We start from the raw sequence: 18,337 nt of genomic DNA on the forward strand, positions 1-18,337 counted from the left end.
CACAAATTGGGGCCAGATCTTCTTTTGGACTAGACAACCTTCTTTTGGCTCATGACAACAGAGAGATCAAATTAAAGGAAGTCTATTTACAATGTAGTAAACTTGAATATACACCTCTAATGCTCATTTAAAAATGTTCATGTTAATCTCTTGATCTCGGCCAGGCACGGTGGCTCACACCTGTAAACCCAGCACGTTGGGAGGCCAAGACAGGTGGATCACCTGAGGTCATGAGTTTGAGACCAGCCTGGCCAACACAGTGAAAGCCCATTTCTACTAAAAATACAAAAATTAGCTGGGTGTGATGTGTGATGGTGTGCATCTGTAGTCCCAGCTACTTGGGAGGCGGAGGCAGGAGAATCACTTGAACCTGAGAGGTGGAGGTTGCAGTAAGCCAAGATTGTGCCACTGCACTCTAGCCTGGGTGACAGAGTGAGTGAGACTCCGTCTCAAAAAATAAATAAATAAATAAATAAAGCAAAAAAAAAAAAAAAAAAAAAAATCTCTTGATTTCTCAAGTCTGCTGAAAGAAACATTTATCATACTCTTTAGGAAAGACTCAATAAGGATTTTAATGATGCCCTCTACATCTGGTAGAAAGAGATACGGAGAAAGACACTGGTAGTTAAGATTCCCTCAGGAATTTCTTTCTTGGAGGCAAGGACACAAGATGTTTCTAAATCTTTAAAATGGGAAACCAGGAATTCACTTTAGTTGCAGCAAAAGCCTCAAGATATAACTAGAGATGCATGTCCAGAGATACATATATATATAGAGAGAGAAAGAGACTAACAGGACTAAAAGAAATAGTACTACCTGAATTTTTACATATAATTTCTATATGCCAAAAGTTGTAAATGCCACTGTGTTTGTTAGCTAGGGACAGCAGAAGAAGAAACAGCTGGGAGCTTGCACAGTCTGCAGAAAGCAAACCACAAAGACTCACTGCTAAATACTGGGGTCCAAGAGTATTTAGACCAGCAAGGTTTCCCCACACAGATGCTGCGCTGATTTGCTGCATCTGCTGCTGGAGCTGCTGGGCCATCCTCTTCTGTTCTTTGTCCTTCTGTGTATCAGCAAATTTTACCACCATGGGTGATGAGCAACCCTGTGAAAAGACCAAAACGAAAGGGTCAAATTCCTCCATCTGGAAAAAGAAAAAAAATCTTCCTTTTGGATGACATGCAGGTTACATTCTAATTTCATTCATTGCCAAATGATTCTCCTCATGATAGACACAAGAGGGAAGGGACTGTAATCCCAACACTCTGGGAGGCTGAGGTGGGTGGATCACTTGAGCCAGGAATTTTAGACCAGCCTGGGCAACATGGCAAAACTGTCTGTATTAAAAAAAAATACAAAAATTAATTGGGTGTGCTGGTATGCACCTGTAGTCCCAGCTACTTGAGTGGCAGAGGTAGGGGGGATCGCTTGAGCCTGGGTGGTTGGGGCTGCAGTGAGCCATGATCTTCCCACTGCACTCCAGCCCAGGTGACAAAGTAAGACCCCATCTCAAAAAAAGAGGTAGGGAAAGCATTTCCAATACATTAATTTTAAAGAAATCAGTGGTTTTTAACTTTAAGATGTTGCTCTGGGCAATCAGATGCAGCACACGCTGCTGGACTTTAATGGCCAACTGTCCCACCATTCCCAAGCTGAGGAATTTTCCCCATCACCTATCTGCTCCCTACCTCCATGGTCTGTGCTTGGTGCATTGCCTTGATAGCTGTCTGTGCCATGGCTCTTGTTGTAAAAGTCACAAATGCACAACCTGGTAAGAGAAGAGTCAGTAACTCATGCATTCATTTATTTCTCCGACAGACATTAACTGAGCACCTACTATGTGCTGACTATCATGCTAGCAATACAGACACAGTTCCTGTTTTCAGGGAATCATGTGCTGGTATGTTGCAACAGGGTGATATGTGCTATAATGAAAAAACAGAGAACCACTGACAGAAAAAAAAATGCTTGACAGGAGAAAGGAGGACTCATATCCTCTAGTTCCTCTTGAAAATAAAAGAAAATGGGAGAAGAAAGTATTTCCATTTTGGCATCAAGAATCTTGCAAAGCACCAAAAGAGAAAATTTTAATACATGACAATGAAATATAGAATGTAGATTCCTTAGAGGGGCTGGGAGACAAAAAGAACGAACTGACAGGAGGAGTCAAGACAGGACATAGATATACAGCAGGTAGCAGCAGGCCCAACCTCTTTATCTTGACCGGGCCATGTTGGCTAGGGAATCACTGTTGCTAGTTTCCACCGGTCAAATTAAAAAGATTCCAAGCCCGGTGCAGTGACTCACACCTATAATCCTGGCACTTTGGGAGGTCAAGATGACAGGATCGTTTGAGTCCAGGAGTTCAAGACCAGCCTGGGCAACACAGGGAGACCTTTTCTCTATAACAAATTTAAAAATTAGCTGGGTGTCATGATGCATGCCTGCGGTCCCAACTACTCAGGAGGCTAATCCTGGGAGGTTCAGGCTGCAGTGAATTGTGAAGGCACCACTGCACTCCAGCCTGGGTGAGAGAGAGCAAGACCTTGTCTCCAAAAAAAACCCCAAACCAAACCAAAACAAAAAACCAAGATTATTTAAAAGCTAAAACTACCTACCTCGGCTCAGGCCATCAGGTCCCCGCAATATCCGGCATTCTTCAATCTGTCCAAATGAAGAGAACATGACTCGGATGTCATTTTCAGTGCACTTCTTGGAAATCATACCAATAAACAGCTTCCTGTCTTCCACTGCTAAGAGAGTAAAACACAAAAGACTTGAATATTACTACTAAAAGAGGCAATGTGGCACAGACTCGGGAGCCAGACCGCCTGGGTTTGAATCCTGGCTCTGTACCATATTTTTACAGATTCCAAGACACACATTTGTTTTTCATATTTTTCACTTTTTTTTTTTTTTTTTTTTTTTTTGAGACAGAGTTTTGCTCTTGTTGCCCAGGCTGGAGTGCAATGGCGTGATCTCGGCTCACTGCAACCTCTGCCTCCCGGATTCAAGCGATTCTCCTGCCTCAGCCTCCTGAGTAGCTGGGATTACAGGCATGCGCCACCATGCCTGGCTAATTTTGTATTATTAGTAGAGATGGGGTTTCTCCATGTTGGTAAGGCTGTTCTTGAACTCCCAACCTCAGGTGATCCACCCATCTCAGCCTCCCAAAGTGCTGGGATTACGGGCGTGAGCCACCATGCCCGGCTTCACGTCTCTTTTTATAACCAATGTTATCTTAAAATTATAATTAGAGGCATTTAGATGAAATATGGTAGCTTTGTAATCTTGTGAAAGTTACTTAACCATTCTGTGCCTGTTTCCTCATCTAACTAATAGGAATAATCAGGTTTACTTCAAAGGGTAGCAGTTGCTATTAAATGCAAAGTACTTGACATCTTCCCTAGTCCTTTGTATTGTTTGCTCTTTTTGAGACAAGAGCCTCGCTGTCACCCAGGCTGAAGTGCGGTGGCATGATCATGGCTCACTGCAGCCTTGACCTGCCGGGTTTTAGCAATCATCCCACCTCAGCTTCCCAAATAGCTGGGACCACAGGTATGTACCACCACACCCAGCTAATTTTTTGCAGAGAGGTTTCACTCTTATTGCCAAGGCTGGTCTCAAAACTCCTGGGCTCACGCAATCCTCCAGCCTCAGCCTCTTAAAGTGCTGTGATTACAGGTGTGCGCCACTGTGCCCAGCCAGCACTCTTTGCTCTTACTGGCAATACTACTAAAGAAAGAAGAGGTTTTCACACTTGATATGACAAGTGGAAGAGAACACACCTTTCAGTGAGCGTAACTGTCTACTTTTCTGATTTTTTTTTTTTTGAGACAAGAGTCTTGCTCTGTCGCCCAGGTTGGAGTGCAGTGGCACAATCTCAGCGTACTGCAACCACCGTCTCCTGGGTCCAAGCGATTCTCCTGTCTCAGCCTCCTGAGTAGCTGGGATTACAGGCATGCGCCACCACACTCAGCTAATTTTTGTATTTTTAGTAGAGACAGGGTTTCACCATGTTGGCCGGGTGATCCGCCCACCTTTGCCTCCCAAAGTGCTGGGATTACAGGCATGAGCCACCTCACTCCGTCGTGACTATTTTCTTGAGAATTAAGTTCTCCTTCCTGATTTGTTCACTTTGCCCCCTCATTCCTGTCCAAAAGAAATTATACTGACCAAGTATATTCCAGTTCATTCTACAATGTTCTTATAATATTTCTCTGTCGGCTCTGTTCTTCTTTTATCATACTTTATTTTAAAGAAAAAACTGAGACAACTTAGACAATGGATTACTTAAAACACAATTCAGTTCAGATAACCTAAGAACAGTAAACAAACTAGGCAGAAATCTTTTTTTTTTTTTTTGAGACAGAGTCTCACTCTGTTGCCCAGGCGGGAGTACACTGGCATGATCTCAGCTCACTGCAACCTCCACCTCCCGGGTTCAAGAGATTCTCATGCCTCAGCCTCCTGAGTAGCTGGGATTATAGGCATGCACAACCATACCCAGCTAATGTTTGTATTTTTAATAGAGACGGGGTTTCACCATGTTGGCTGGGCTGGTCTCGAACTCCGGCCTCAAGCAATCCATCTGTCTTGGCCTCCCAAAGTGCTGGCATTACAGGTGTGAGCCACCGTGCCTGGCCTAGGCAGAAATCTTAAGGGGAAGAGTGTATACATTTGCTTACCATTGTTCTTCTCACTGTCAGCAGGTTTCATCTGTATAGGGTGATGCATCTGAAAAGGAAAAATATGATTATTATCACTGTATATATTGATGGCATTCAGAAATACATATGGACTCTAAAATACCAGAACTAGAGCTTTAAAGAGTTCTCTCTGAACTCATGTCTGCTTCATGATCTTTCCCCAGAAAACAGAATGTGAGTCAAGAAGTCAAAATACACAAGACTCTTGACTGAGAGAGAACTAATGTCAGGTAATCTTTGAAGTGCTCCCTTTACGTCTTCCTTTACATCAATCCCTGCGGCAGTTACTTTTTCCCCAAAATGGTTTTCAGTGTGTGCCTGATATGTGTAAGTATATCCCATATATCAAAGTTACCACATTTCCATTTACTAGTGGGAGCTTTCTTACCCCTGGGAGGACTTTCATGTTGTGAAGAGCATTCTGAGCTTCTAATGCAGCTTTACGGGTGTAAAATGTAACAAAACAGCACCCTGCAATAAATAAGATTTCATCAAATCAAACTTTGAAAGCAGAGAATTCCTAGAGCAATCCTTCCCCCACTAACAGATCAGATCTTAAAAGAGGGCTGGGTTTATTAAAATCAGTGAGAGGGGGAGGGTAGTAGAAAAGAATGAATATGAATATCTAGCAGGGGAATAAGAGATTATTTCCTATACACTCTATTGTTTTAGTCTCCTCCCAGTTAGTTACATTATAAGTCTTATTTAGCTGTTCATGTAACTTCTCTGGAAAATATGACTTCTCTTATAAAGAAAGGTCATGTGCCATTTGACTCAACCTACCCTACTTGGAACACCAGGTGGTATATGAGACAAGAAGACAGATGGGGTTCTATACTTTTGCAGCCTGTAGTCTACCAGGAACTCTTTCTTTCCCTGCTCTCTCAGAATAAACCACTCCCTACTTCGTAGCCAGATTCTACCATATGCCTCAAACATAATTATCACTTATTAAATTATAAAATGACTTAAGAGCAAGCACCTCTTAACATCTTTTTTTGGACTCTTGGTTCTCATCAAATATAATTAAGCTTCTAAAGGCACATGGTGCTGCCTCAGATCTGTAGATTTTGTGCTTTGTATCTTTATTTTGGGCAGTAGGAGAGGAAGTATATCTTGTAAATCTTGGGCTTAAATGTTCTGACACTCCCATATTCTCATGAGATACAATATAGATTTTTTTAAAAATCATGCTGCAGCAGTTAGAATTATAAATTACTGAAGTTATATTGCCAGTCATGTTCAGAAACTATTATACTTTATATTTTTAGTTAACCACGCCAAAAAGAGAAAGTAATTCCTCTGCTTCTAGATCCTCTGCTATTAAGCTAGTTTCAATATGACAATCACGCTTGCTTACATTTGCACTGTTGGACAGCTTTCACAGAAAATTACTTGAAAACTGGCAAAATGGAAAATAAGAACATGTCTGTGTGTATATGGGGCAAAGTTAATACCTATCTACCATCAGTCCTGTGAAACTTCCACTCTGCTAGGCAATTCTGGAAGCAGCTCCGCCTTTCCTCTCCTGTTCATTTTGTGGCAACAGCAAACAAGTTGCCTCAACAAATCCTTTCTATTTGATAAACTATCCTGCAAGGCCTCTGTAATACTAACAAGAAACCGATGGGTATGTGGACAGTCTTTCTCTTTCAGCTTATGCTAGCCCAAACACTAAAGAAAACTTTATGTGGTTTAACTTCAATTTTATCTTTGTCATTGTGTTCCCAAGGTCAAAAGAGACAGACACTCACGTGAGTCTGTCTCTTAAATTTAGAGCCCTCACAAAGGAGTGCCCAAGACCCAATTTACAAATTATCCTCATGCTAACACCTTAACTTTTTAAAGCCATTAAATATGTTTGGATTACAAGATATTACTAGTATAAAAGGACAGATTTTTTCCAATAGATAGATAGACAGACAGGAGTATTCTGGCAATGACAGAGAGAATGCACATGAAAGAAATTACATATAAAAATCCAATTTTTTGTATCCTGTTAAAAACCCAAAGCCCTCACCTGCTCTGAGAGTCAGTGGAAAAAATAAGATAAACCAAAACCCAAAGCCCTGACCTTTGCTCTGAGGAGGGTTTTGGCTCCTATCCCTTAGGACGTTGATTTCATATACAGCACCATACTGTTCGAAGAGTTCCCGCAAGTCCTTCTCAGACCAGGTCCTTGGAACCTGGCCCACAAACATCTTGATAGCATCAAGATCTGGTTGGTCTGGGTGGTCCAGGGTGCCGTTCATTTTCTTTGAGCTGTGTGAGATAAAATGAAACTTCTATTATGTAATAATGTTGCTTTCCAGAGGAAATTTTCTTTTCTTTAATGATCTTAACTAGTTCTGAGAATGTAGGGGAAAAAAATCCACTTCTTTCACTACTTCCATTCAGTTTACCAGAGTTCCTTGGTTCTCCCTCACCATGGCCACCCATTCCATCAGATGCCAAACTGAAGTCACCATTCTGATTGGGACATCCCAGCTGTTACGAGGGAACTGACAGTGTACATTTCTTATCTAGCATGAGAATTACCATGCTAGAGGAGGAACTAAAGGGTAAAACTCCCAAAACAAGATCAAGTTTTAGTAACTTTTAAGCATAGTTAACAAAACAAACACTAAAAAAAGGCCCAGAAAATAACAAGGGACTCTTGATTACAAATAAGATTCAGAACACTTCAGTGTATACAATGACAGGCGAAGTTTCCTTTCAGTAGAAGTTAGAACAGAAGCACTTGATTTCCAAGGCTTAAACTAAGGACTAGAATGCTGGCCTTTGAATGTAGCTGACTCATGTATAATCGTAATGCTCTTGAGTAGGTCTCCAGACCAAAACAGAGCTCTGCCTCTTAAATTTCCAGATGATTGTGCAATGAACATAAACAATGTTACCATAATTCTAGATTTTCTGTTTCTGAGTTATCCAATTTACTGCTATTACTCTAAGACCAGTTAAGATTCCCTTACTGAGTGCAACCATTTTAATGATCCCAAATTTCTCTAGTCCTATCACATTGTACTTGTAATTCTCCTATTTCAGTTTTATTACCTTTAGAACCTGAAGGATAATCAGCTATTTTAATACCTTCATTCCTACTTTGCCACTGTAAACAACCTAGGTGAATTCTTACACTATAGATGTTTCCACTCAGAACATACCATCTTGTTGTTTTTTTTTTTTTTTTTTTTGAGAGGGAATTTCACTCTTGTTGCCCAGGCTGGAGTGTAATGGCCCGATCTCAGCTCATGGCAATCTCCACCTCCTGGGTTCAAGCGATTCTCCTGCCTCAGCCACTCGATTACAGGTGTCTGCTACCATGCCCAGCTAATTTTTGTATTTTTAGTAGAGACAGGCTTTCACCATGTTGGCCAGGCTGGTCTCGAACTCCTGACCTCAGATGATCCACCCGCCTCGGCCTCCTAAAGTGTTGGGATTACAGGTGTGAGCCACCGCGCCTGGCCTCATACCAGTTATTTCAAAGTCCTTCGTCCTATTTGTTTCTAAATTTAACTCTGAACATTTATCTAAACCATTAATAACTTAAATTCCCAATATATAGCACTATTAGCTTTTCTATTAGTATTTTTCTATTAGTAATCTAAAAATCATATACAAAAATTGCCAGGTTCTAATATCCAATCCCAAATAACATGCTGGTTTTTTTTTTTTTTGAGGCTGACTTTTGCTCTTATTGCCCAGGCTGGAGTGCAATGGCATGATCTCAGCTCACTGCAACCTCCTCCTCCCAGGTTCAAGCAATTCTCCTGCCTCAGCCTCCTGAGTAGCTAGGATTAAAGGCATGCACCACCATGCGTGGTTAATTTTTGTATTTTTAGTAGAGATGGGCTTTCACCATGTTGGTCAGGCTGGTCTCAAACTCCTGACCTCAGGTGATCCGCCTACCTCGGTCTCCCAAAGTGCTGGATTACAGGCGTCAACCACTGCACCCAGCCAACGTGCTAGTTGTCTTTAAACCACAACAAAAAATCATTTTTCCACCATTGCTATCTTCTGAATAGTGTCTGAAGATCCTTAAGAATGCTGAATCTATGACAAGTAGCTCAACTTCTTTTAATTACTATGTATTTCTTTTTTTTTTTTTTTTTGAAACGGAGTCTCACTCTGTCGCCTGGGCTGGAGGGCAATGGTGCCATCTCGGCTCACTGCAACCTCTGCCTCCTGGGTTCAAGTGATTTTCCTGCCTCAGCCTCCCAAGTAGCTAGGATTACAGGCACGTGTCACCATGCCCAGGTAATTTTTGTATTTTTAGTAGAGATGGGGTTTTGCCATGTTGGCCAGGCTGGTCACAAACTCCTCTGACCTCAGGTCATCTGCCTGCCTCGGCCTTCTAAAGTGCTGGGATTACAGGCATGAGCTACCGTGCCCAGCCTATTTCTTTTTTATTTGAGCCAGATTCTCTCTGTTGCCCAGGCTGGAGTGCAGTGGCGTAATCTCAGCTCACTGCAACCTCCACCTCCCAGGTTCAAGTGATTCTCATGCCTCAGCCTCCTGAGTAGCTGGGATTACAGGTATGTGCCACCGTGCCTGGCTATTTTTGTATTTTTAGTAGAGCTGGGGTTTAGCCATGTTGGCCAGGCTGGTCTTGAACTTCTGAGCTCAAGTGATCCACCTGCCTTGGCCTCCCAAGTGCTGGGATTACAGGCCTGAGCCCCCAGGCCCAGCCTTGAATCTTGTATAATTCAACACTTACAGGGGTTATTCTCACATCACCTTTGATGACTCTAGCACTGTCTACATTCAAAAGCTGTAAGACAAATGGCATAGAGACCAATTCCTGACCCTACATCTGCGAAGGCTCCCCATATTCTTCTAGGTTAACTATCAGCTACAATCCTAGGACTCCAACAGTACTAAATTTCCACCTTCGTTGTGGAAATTTTAGCATTAAAATTATGCTTAACACCTCTGAACATGATGGGGCTGTATCCACCTCTTCCCAATTATACTGACAGCTCCTTGCAGGCAGAAACCATTTTATTTCCTGTTCATTCTTGTAAACACACCGGGTATAGTAACCGGTTCAAAGTAAGCACTCAAATGTGTGAAAGGAGAAATTTTTTAAGTTTCAACAGTTCCCATTTAACCAATTAGCTCTGATAAAATGAGTGCTGTGCACAAAAACAGCACCCAAATTTAAGAGCAGCTATTATCTCCTATGATTATTTGATTGCCACAGGATTAATATGCCTTTTTCTTTTAAAGACAAGGTCTCGCTCTGTTGCCCAAGCTGGAATGTAGTGGCATGATCACAGCTAACTGCAGCCTCGACCTCCCAGGCTCAAGCAATTCTCCTACCTCAGCAATCCCAGTAGATGGAACTACGGGTGTGCGCCACCACACCTGGCTAGTTTTTAACATTTTTTTGTAGAGAGAGGGTCTATGTTGCAAGGGCTGGTCTGAAACTCCTGGGCTCAAACGATTCTCCCACCTCAGCCTCCCAAAGTGCTGGGATTATAGTATAGGCATGAACTACCGCGCCTGGCCTATTTTGAGTGTTTTAGATGGCATCATTTTACTGGTTTTCCTGTAATCTGTTAATTTAAAACGTGTGGCAGGTCATGGCAAAAACATAATGTGACTGCTTTTAAACACTTAATCCTAATGTTCCAACAGAAACCAGCTACCATGATGAAAAAAAGCCCTATGGCCAGGCATGGTGGCTCATGCCTGTAATCCTAGCAACTGTGGGAGGCCGAGGCAGGCAGATCACTTGAGGTCAGGAGTTCGAGACCACCCTGGCCCACATGGTAAAACTCATCTCTACCAAAAAATACAAAGCAATTAGCTGGGTGTGGTGGCGTGTGCCTGTAATCCCAGCTACTCGGGAGGCTAAGGCACGAGAATCGCTTGAACCTGGGAGGTGGAGGTTGCAGTGAGCTGAGATGGGGCCACTGCACTCCAGCCTGGGTGGCAGAGTGAGACCTTGTCTCAAAAAAAAAAAAAAAAAAAAAAAGGCAGCCCTATCACTAGTGAAACAGTGCCTCCCTACAACCTGTCCCGACAACTTTAATTAACAGTTGTAATAGCATTTTACTAAAATGTTGCTAATCTTTCATTCTATTTCTATTCTAGAGAGGGTTAACAAAGAACCCCAATGGTGCCCAGAATACGTTTTGAGAAGGAAGCTGACAGCTATTTCTGAAAAGCAGTTTGATCAATCTGTATTACACTGGAGGCAACTGCTCCCAGATTGCCCCTTCCCTCTGTTGTTTGTGTGCCAATTCTAAACTTTTGCATCCTGTTTAGTGCTAAAGCATAAACACAAGTCAATATATGTAGATCACAGTTTACCCAAAAGTTTAGCAGGGACTCAAGATTCTAGAGAAATGTCATCCTTTGCTCTTCTTTAGCTCTCCAAATCCTTCTCTATTTTTCCCGGTCTACGTACACCATGAACCTTCCCTTCCCTGTTTACATACCAATTCAATAGCCAGAAGACTCCCGTAGAGTAGCATTGTTCAAACTGTGGCCCAAGAGGCTGGGCACAGTGACTCACCTGAGGTCAGGAGTTTGAGACCAGCCTGAAAAACATGGTGAAACCCCGTCTCTACTTAAAAAAAAAAAAAAAAAAAATTAGCTGGGTGTAGTGGCACACACCTGTAGTCCCAGCTACTTGGGAGGCTGAGGCAGCAGAATCACTTGAATCCGGGAGGCGGAGGCTACAGTGAGCCGAGATCATGCCACTGCACTCCAGCCTGGGAGACAGAGCAAGACTCCATCTCAAAAAAAAAAAAAAAAAAAAAAAAAAAAAAAAAAGCGCACACACACAAGGTGTGGCCTAAGGACCGGGGCAATCTTCAAACTTAACTCTTTAGAAATTTTTACAGAAATCAGACTGAGCAATTTTGTATTTGTTCAGTCTAATAATAATAAATGTAAAATACAAGCTCATACCTTATTTTTTCCCCTACATCATTTTCATTGTATTTTACAAGGGAGTGGGGGTGGGGAGAGATATGGCCCTTTACCACAGCTTGGGAAGCACTACCCAGGTACAGCAACAACCCACATGTATACTCGTGTGTATGTAATAAGCGGTCACAAACTTTCTCTGATACTGTGTCTGAAGAGAAACAACAACATTCTCCCTCTTCCACATATACTTCCAATATGCATGTTGTCATTAAGATTAAAAGTAACCAGTGTATTAAAAAAGTCGTCTGGGTACACATCAGCCACCACATCATCCATTTACTCTATGTATCATTAAATACATTCTCAAATTTGTACCTTACTTCCCCATTCAATGGAGAGTTATGTATATTTATCATCTCCATTCAAGAACCAGTGAATTCAGCAGTTCCCTAGAGAAGTATCTATAGTGTCCCTGTCATTCCTAAGAGGCAAGTCTATGGAAATTCCTATTTCCTGGGGCAGTACTGCCAGCCCTGACCTGGGAACAGGATAGAGGAAAGGCAAATCAGGGCCTGCAAGAATGTGAAGAGGAGGAAGTTGAGAAAGTGGCAAGTGTTTTAGGGGAAAGGGATGAAACCTACCGCCTCTCTTTTTATGTTTCTACTACTGGCAGCAGAAGCAGTAATAGTAATACCTGAGGAGGTAGTTGCTCTCATTGTTGCTTCTGCTGCCATTATTAAGAATGAGCAACTATGAAAATTCAGACAAGAGGCTACTTCGTCTACCTTGATATCTGCTGAAACACACTATGAGAAAATACAATAGGGATACAACAGGGAAGAGACACATGAGGAAACAACAGAGTTGTATTTTCAAAGCATGTATTTGTTCAAAATTCTTGAACACTCTCTTCTCTTTCTCCTTTCTTTTCCCCTCTCAAAATTTCCCCACCCCAGGCCTATCTCAGGGGCAGCACAAATTTCTGTTTCAATTTTTTCCCATCCTCCGGCCCCAAGTGACGAAACCATGGGGTGGGTCTTAACCCAATGGCAAGCTGATCCACTGGCTGGCCAGAAACTTAAGACCCTTGACCTATGCTTAAAACAAAAATAGGCCTGGTCAATCAAGCTCCTTTATAGCTGCACTGACCAATACGAAAGCCACTACCCACAAGTGGCTATTTAAACTTAATTTAAGAAACTAAGTTCTTCAGTTGCACTTGCCACATGCGGCTAGTGACCACTGTATGAGACAGAGACAGAACGTTTCATAGTTGTTGTTGTTGTTTTTGTAAAGACAGGGGTCTTGCCATGAAGCCCAGGTTGGTCTCGAACTCCTGGCCTCAAGGGATCCTCCCATCTCAGCCTGCCAAATGCTGGGATTATAGGCACGAGCCACTGCTCCTAGCTGCGATACAGAATATTTTCATCATCAGAGAATGTTCTATTTGACAGCACTGCTTTACAGAATCTGGAACTGGTTAACAGAAACAGGCAGTTAGTAGTGAAGTCAGAAGTGGAAAAGTTGCAACTAGAGATAGCATGGGTTAAATGGAGAAGCTCAAAGTGCTGTGGTCAAAAGATAATGGGTCATGCTACAAGAAAGACCTTGAAAACATTATGCCAAGAAACCAGTCACAAAAGGCCACATAGTATGTGTTACCATTTATATGAAAATGCCCAGAACAGGCAAATCTACAGACAGAAAGTAGGTTGGTGGTTGCTTAGGAATGGGGACGGGGGAAGGGGGACATGGGGAGGAAGAGGGGAATGGTTGCTAATGGGTACAGGGTTTAAGGGTGATGAAATGTTCTGCAATTAAATAGTGGAAATGGTTACACAACTCTGGAATATACTAAAAATCACTGAACTGCTCACTTTAATGGGTAAACTTTATAGTACGTGAATTACGTCTCAATGTGAAGGGGAGGGAGAAGGGATCCGAAGAAAGGTCATGTTGCAACCAAAGTTATAAGGTAGTTAAGAGTAGAAAGGAGGTACATGTAGAGTGAGCAGTTGTATATCCTGGGGTCAGAAAGATACAGTTTCTAGGTCTTCTAGCTGCAGAGCTCCTGATTAGATTACAGTTCAGTCCACCTGTGTCCTTTTAAGAAAGCCCTTTCATATATGCTAGCCTGAGTGGACATCTGTTCCTTGCAGCCAAACAAGACCTTCAAACGGGATCTGTTTAAAAATAATTCCTGAAACCTTTCATTATTAATTTTTTCACTCCCCCTTTCTCATTACCTGTTGACTTCCCTTTAATTATACACAAATAGAAAAAATTCAGATACTTACCAATCCCTCCACCTCCCCAGCAGGCAAAAATACTTGTTGCATTCCAAACTTCAGCCACCACCCACCCTTATACAAGGTCCCTCTGGCTCACATACAGTGCTGTGGAAAAACTGGAACAGAAGTGCATGAGAATAAAAAGGGCCCAGAAACACTGGCCTGAGTTACTTACCAGCTGCTCCCTAGTGAGAACAAGACAGAATAATACATTTATGCTGTGAGAAAGTTAATTTTCATTTGGATAAAGGTCAATCTTCCTATCACGCGGGGTGTTAAGTACTAGAAAAAGCTATCTCTAAGGACAATAAAGACAATAATAATTTAAAGTCACCATCCAACAATAGAATAGCTAACAATATGCTTTTAAAGGTTTTCAGCCTTCTTCCCTGAGGTATGGAGCTGCAATCATCTTTGGTATCATTCATTCAACTGTAATTCCCAAGCTTTTGCTATGGTGCCAGATACTACACTATAGGGCTCTATAAGACTGAGCAATATGTGCCCTTGAGGCAATGTCACTGAAAAAGTAGAAGGGCACAACTATAATCCTCTACAAATCCTATAAAGCAATGTTTAAAAGTTCTATGAAAGAAGTGGCTAATATGATTTTACTTTATTTGGAGGAGGGGGAGGTGTGCGTGCAGAGATTTCAGCTGCATAGAGTAGGCAACTAGAAAAAGTGCTACATGGCATGGAGGAAAGAGGCCTAAGGGTGATGAAGAAATGGTAAGGACTGAGGAGAGATGGGAAGAGTTGGGATAACATTAGAAGGGAGAAAAAGGACTTGAGAAAGTTATGGGCAGAGTACAGAAACAGAGAAGAGATCATACTAGAAAGTTGACTAAGAATAAAGAGGTAGGTCAGAGAGACCCAGCGAAGGGCTTTCCATGTTACAGACAGGCTTGGAGTTTATTCCAAGATTTTAGATTGAGTGAATGATCAGATCTGTCCTTTTAAAAGATACCTAAAAATAATCGAGAGGATGAAATAAGGCAGGGAACATGCAGATCAGAAGGTTCTTGCATAAACTAGTACCTAAGATTAGCGCCCAGTCTCAGCCAATACTGAGGAATTTTGGGCCAGGATACACTAGGGTCTGGAGTTCACTTGAACTCCAAGGAGGAGAGGAAGAGAAAGAAACTAACAACTCTTGGGTTCTAATGAAGACAATATGGGAAGTACTTTTTGTGGGGAAGTCTCTAGATGAAAGTAATCAATGAGCAGTATTTAGAATAAAGTCATAGACCTCAGAAGACATTTGGGGGAACAGAGATCTGAGAAGCAGAGAAGTACATCAGTGTCCCCTTAAGCAATGGGAGAGTGAAAAGAAAAAAGTCTGGGACACAACTCATGAAAATATCCATATCTCAGGGTGCAAGCAAAGTAAGAAGCACCAGTGGAAGCTTAAGAGTGATCAATGAAGAATCAAGAACATTGGCTAACTGTTCACTAACACTAGAGGCAGCCTGGTCTAGTGTGCAAAAACACAAAGACCTTTACCTTTAAACTTGTACTTCAGGCCCAACACTGATTACTATTTGTCCTCAATCTCTCTCTCACCTGCGTTTCTCACGTTTAAAATCGGGGCAACAGCCTATGCCCAGGCACCCTTGCAAAGCTTTGGTGAAGATGGGTGACTAAAAAGATGCAAACGCACTTGGAAAAAATGTTGACAATCCATTCCCCGACTGACTCTGAGAATGACCTGTGTCCACTAGCTCTCGAACTTCAGTCTGCACAAAAAACATGCCGGACACTTGTTAAACTAGAGTCTTGGGGGTCTTATTCTAGAATAAAAACATCTGAATTTTTAAGTTCCAGGTGACTTTCATGCAGTGGTCCATGGTCCAGATTTAACGGGATACTGAATGAGTCCAATCTCTTAAAAGATTAGAAAGCAGGCTGAGAAGAATGCTGTATCAATGCTGGGTTGAACACCAGGCAGTGGCAAAGCACAGGAAGTGTTACAATGAAAGATAATTTGAGCAACAGTCTTGTTTTTAAGGATCATAAATCCTGGGACATGGAAATACCCTTATTATGTATTAAACATGATGATATTCACTGTAATTTCACCTGTTACTGCTAAAATAAAATTTTAGTAGTAAAGAACTCTCATAAAAAGACAATTACCGTAATTTTGGAGACTACAGAGGAGGCATAAGATCCATTTCAAAAGAGTAAGACAGGCCAGGTGCCGAGGCAGCAGGACAGCTTGAGCCCAGGAGTTCCAAGGCCAGCCTGGGCAACACAGGGAGACCTCATATCTACAAAAATTTAAAAAATTAGCCAGGTGGTGGTGCATGCCCGTGGTCCCAGCTACTTGGGAAGCTGAGGCGAGAGGACTGCTTAAGCCCAGGAGGTTGCCTGGGCAACAAAGCAAGACCCTGTTTCAAAAACAGAGAGAGAAACAGCTAACTTTGAGCCCTGCCCCCCAACTATTCCACAAAGAACTGTTTGGTATCTACTATTATCCACACCTGTTACATCTAATCCCAGGGTAGATTGATTTGCAGAGGGAGGCCTAACCTCAAAGACTTGCATTAACACCTGTTATCTAGAGAATTTTCTACCATTTAATATTCTTGGCTTTGAATAACCTAAAGCTCATTTGCTGGAGGCTCCAAAATACTCTGAAGCCTGGTTACAGTGACTGAAATCAGGGGTTGGAAACGTGTCCTTCTCTACAAAGTCCAGAATTCAGGTTCCCAGCAGCTACAACTCAGGGCTAGGTTAGCATTTTGGCTGTGTACAATAGCAGTTCTTGGACAGTACTGCAAGCTAACAAGGTTTCTCATTCTCACAATTTATTTGGGCAAACTGCCGATCAAGATTGATCCAGTTTTGCTTTTTTTGGAGGGTAAAGGACAATTTGATGTTCCTAAAATCATGTGCTGAGCTGTATTTTCAATTAGACTCGGCGGGGGTGGGGAGAATCAAGGTCCAGGATTGCACGTTGTATGTTAATACAGAATGTTGTAGACGATAAACACACTGACTGTAGCTACCAGTCTCCTCTGTGATATGAGACTAAGAATCTAGTAACTTAATAAAATACTTCCTTCCCAAAAGATTATTTGAAATTGCATGTCCAACCCAAAGCAACAATGCTATAGTTTTAAAAAAAAAACACCTTGGAATTTATCATATAGGAAAACACTACAGCTTAAAGGAATTGGAGCTGGCACACTTGAGCTGATGCTGTTGGTTATATATCAAATGCACCTTTATGTAAATAACTTAAAGCCTTGAGGAAATAAGCAGTAATGAGATAGACTACAATTGAAAATAATAGCATGAGAGAATTCAGATTGTTTTGGCTTCTTTTCCCATTTTTTTCTTCCCCTTCTTAAAAAAAAGGAACCAATTTCATCAAATAAAGAAAACAGCCCAGTTCCTCTGCTTATGATAAAAATTAGACAACAAAAATACTTACACGGGACTGGAATTCAAAGAGCAATGATCCACCATCATTTCTGGAAGGAAATCCAACTTAAACGCAGCCATCACCTCACTCTCCCCTTCAGAAGCCAATGATATTAACTTGCTGCACTTGTCTGATCCACAAATACACACAGCTTTAGCTTCCTGGGCCCCACAAAAAACACAAAGTGGAAACAGGAGCTCAGGGAAACCAGCAATAAGTGCCACAGAAAGAGGCAGGACTGGGGAAGGGGTAGGGAAAGGGAGTATTGGATTAAAATGGGGATGTGACCATGTGAAGGGAGGCTCAGCCCAGCACACAATGAAAGTGCTGATGCGCCAGGCTTGTTTTGTGCGATTTTCCCTGGCGAAGCAGTACTAAGTGCACTGTCAGATAAATAGAGTGTCAGATCCATGAAGATAGCAGTGGCTAACAGAGCAGAAGAAATACAAACTTGTTTCACATCCTCCAAACTCCTCCCTGCAAACCAGTTTTTAAGGTCCCCCAAAGCCTGAAACTACCTGAAGCAAGAAAAGGCTCACCGAAGAACTGGGTTGTTAGCCTTGCTTTTAAACTTACGTTTCCACGTGCCAAAGACAGCAACGAGCACAGTGCTTAGGTCCAAACTAACCTCAGAACAGTCACATAAAGAGGAATGATAAGACCATCAGAAGCAGGCCAGAGGCAAACTGGTTGAATAAACTGGCCACCAGAAACTTACCACTCACATACAACTGCCTACAGTGGATCAGCCTTGCTTTTTTTTTTTTTTTTCCTTGATATTTTCAAAAGAGCATCAATTTCTCAACTGACCTTGCTTTCTTGATGATGTGCTATCTAATGATTAGAGCAAGGTGTGCTATCTAATGGTTCCTCATCTGGGTGAAAGACTTCAAAAACCCTTTGTTCAGTAACACTCATTAGATGGCACAGGGAAATTTTCTTTACTAACTCTGAAGCTTAATTTGCCAGAAAATAAAAATCGAATAGTAATACTCTGCTTCTTACTAGCATACTAGGAAATA

At 41.9% G+C, this 18,337-nt stretch overlaps 1 protein-coding gene across 11 annotated transcripts in view; it reads right to left on the reverse strand.

The window, feature by feature from the left end:
• The window catches only part of CELF1 (CUGBP Elav-like family member 1), an 89,625-nt gene that overhangs the window by 16,017 nt on the left and 55,271 nt on the right, over positions 1–18,337 (reverse strand). For 9 of the 11 annotated variants that reach the window (XM_030829364.1, XM_030829372.1, XM_030829370.1 and 6 more), the window contains exons 3-9: positions 17,325–17,476; positions 6,787–6,974; positions 5,101–5,183; positions 4,692–4,740; positions 2,622–2,756; positions 1,692–1,771; positions 947–1,108 (exon numbers count right to left, since the gene is read on the reverse strand). In XM_030829364.1, coding sequence (XP_030685224.1) covers positions 947–1,108; positions 1,692–1,771; positions 2,622–2,756; positions 4,692–4,740; positions 5,101–5,183; positions 6,787–6,974; positions 17,325–17,395 — 768 coding nt within the window. In that variant the 5' untranslated portion in view covers positions 17,396–17,476. The remainder of the gene's footprint in view (positions 1–946; positions 1,109–1,691; positions 1,772–2,621; positions 2,757–4,691; positions 4,741–5,100; positions 5,184–6,786; positions 6,975–17,324; positions 17,477–18,337) is intronic. The other 2 variants (XM_030829374.1, XM_030829373.1) reach the window with 1 other exon arrangement.

This window comes from Nomascus leucogenys, chromosome 15 (assembly GCF_006542625.1).
Source record: "Nomascus leucogenys isolate Asia chromosome 15, Asia_NLE_v1, whole genome shotgun sequence".
Taxonomy (NCBI): domain Eukaryota; kingdom Metazoa; phylum Chordata; class Mammalia; order Primates; family Hylobatidae; genus Nomascus; species Nomascus leucogenys.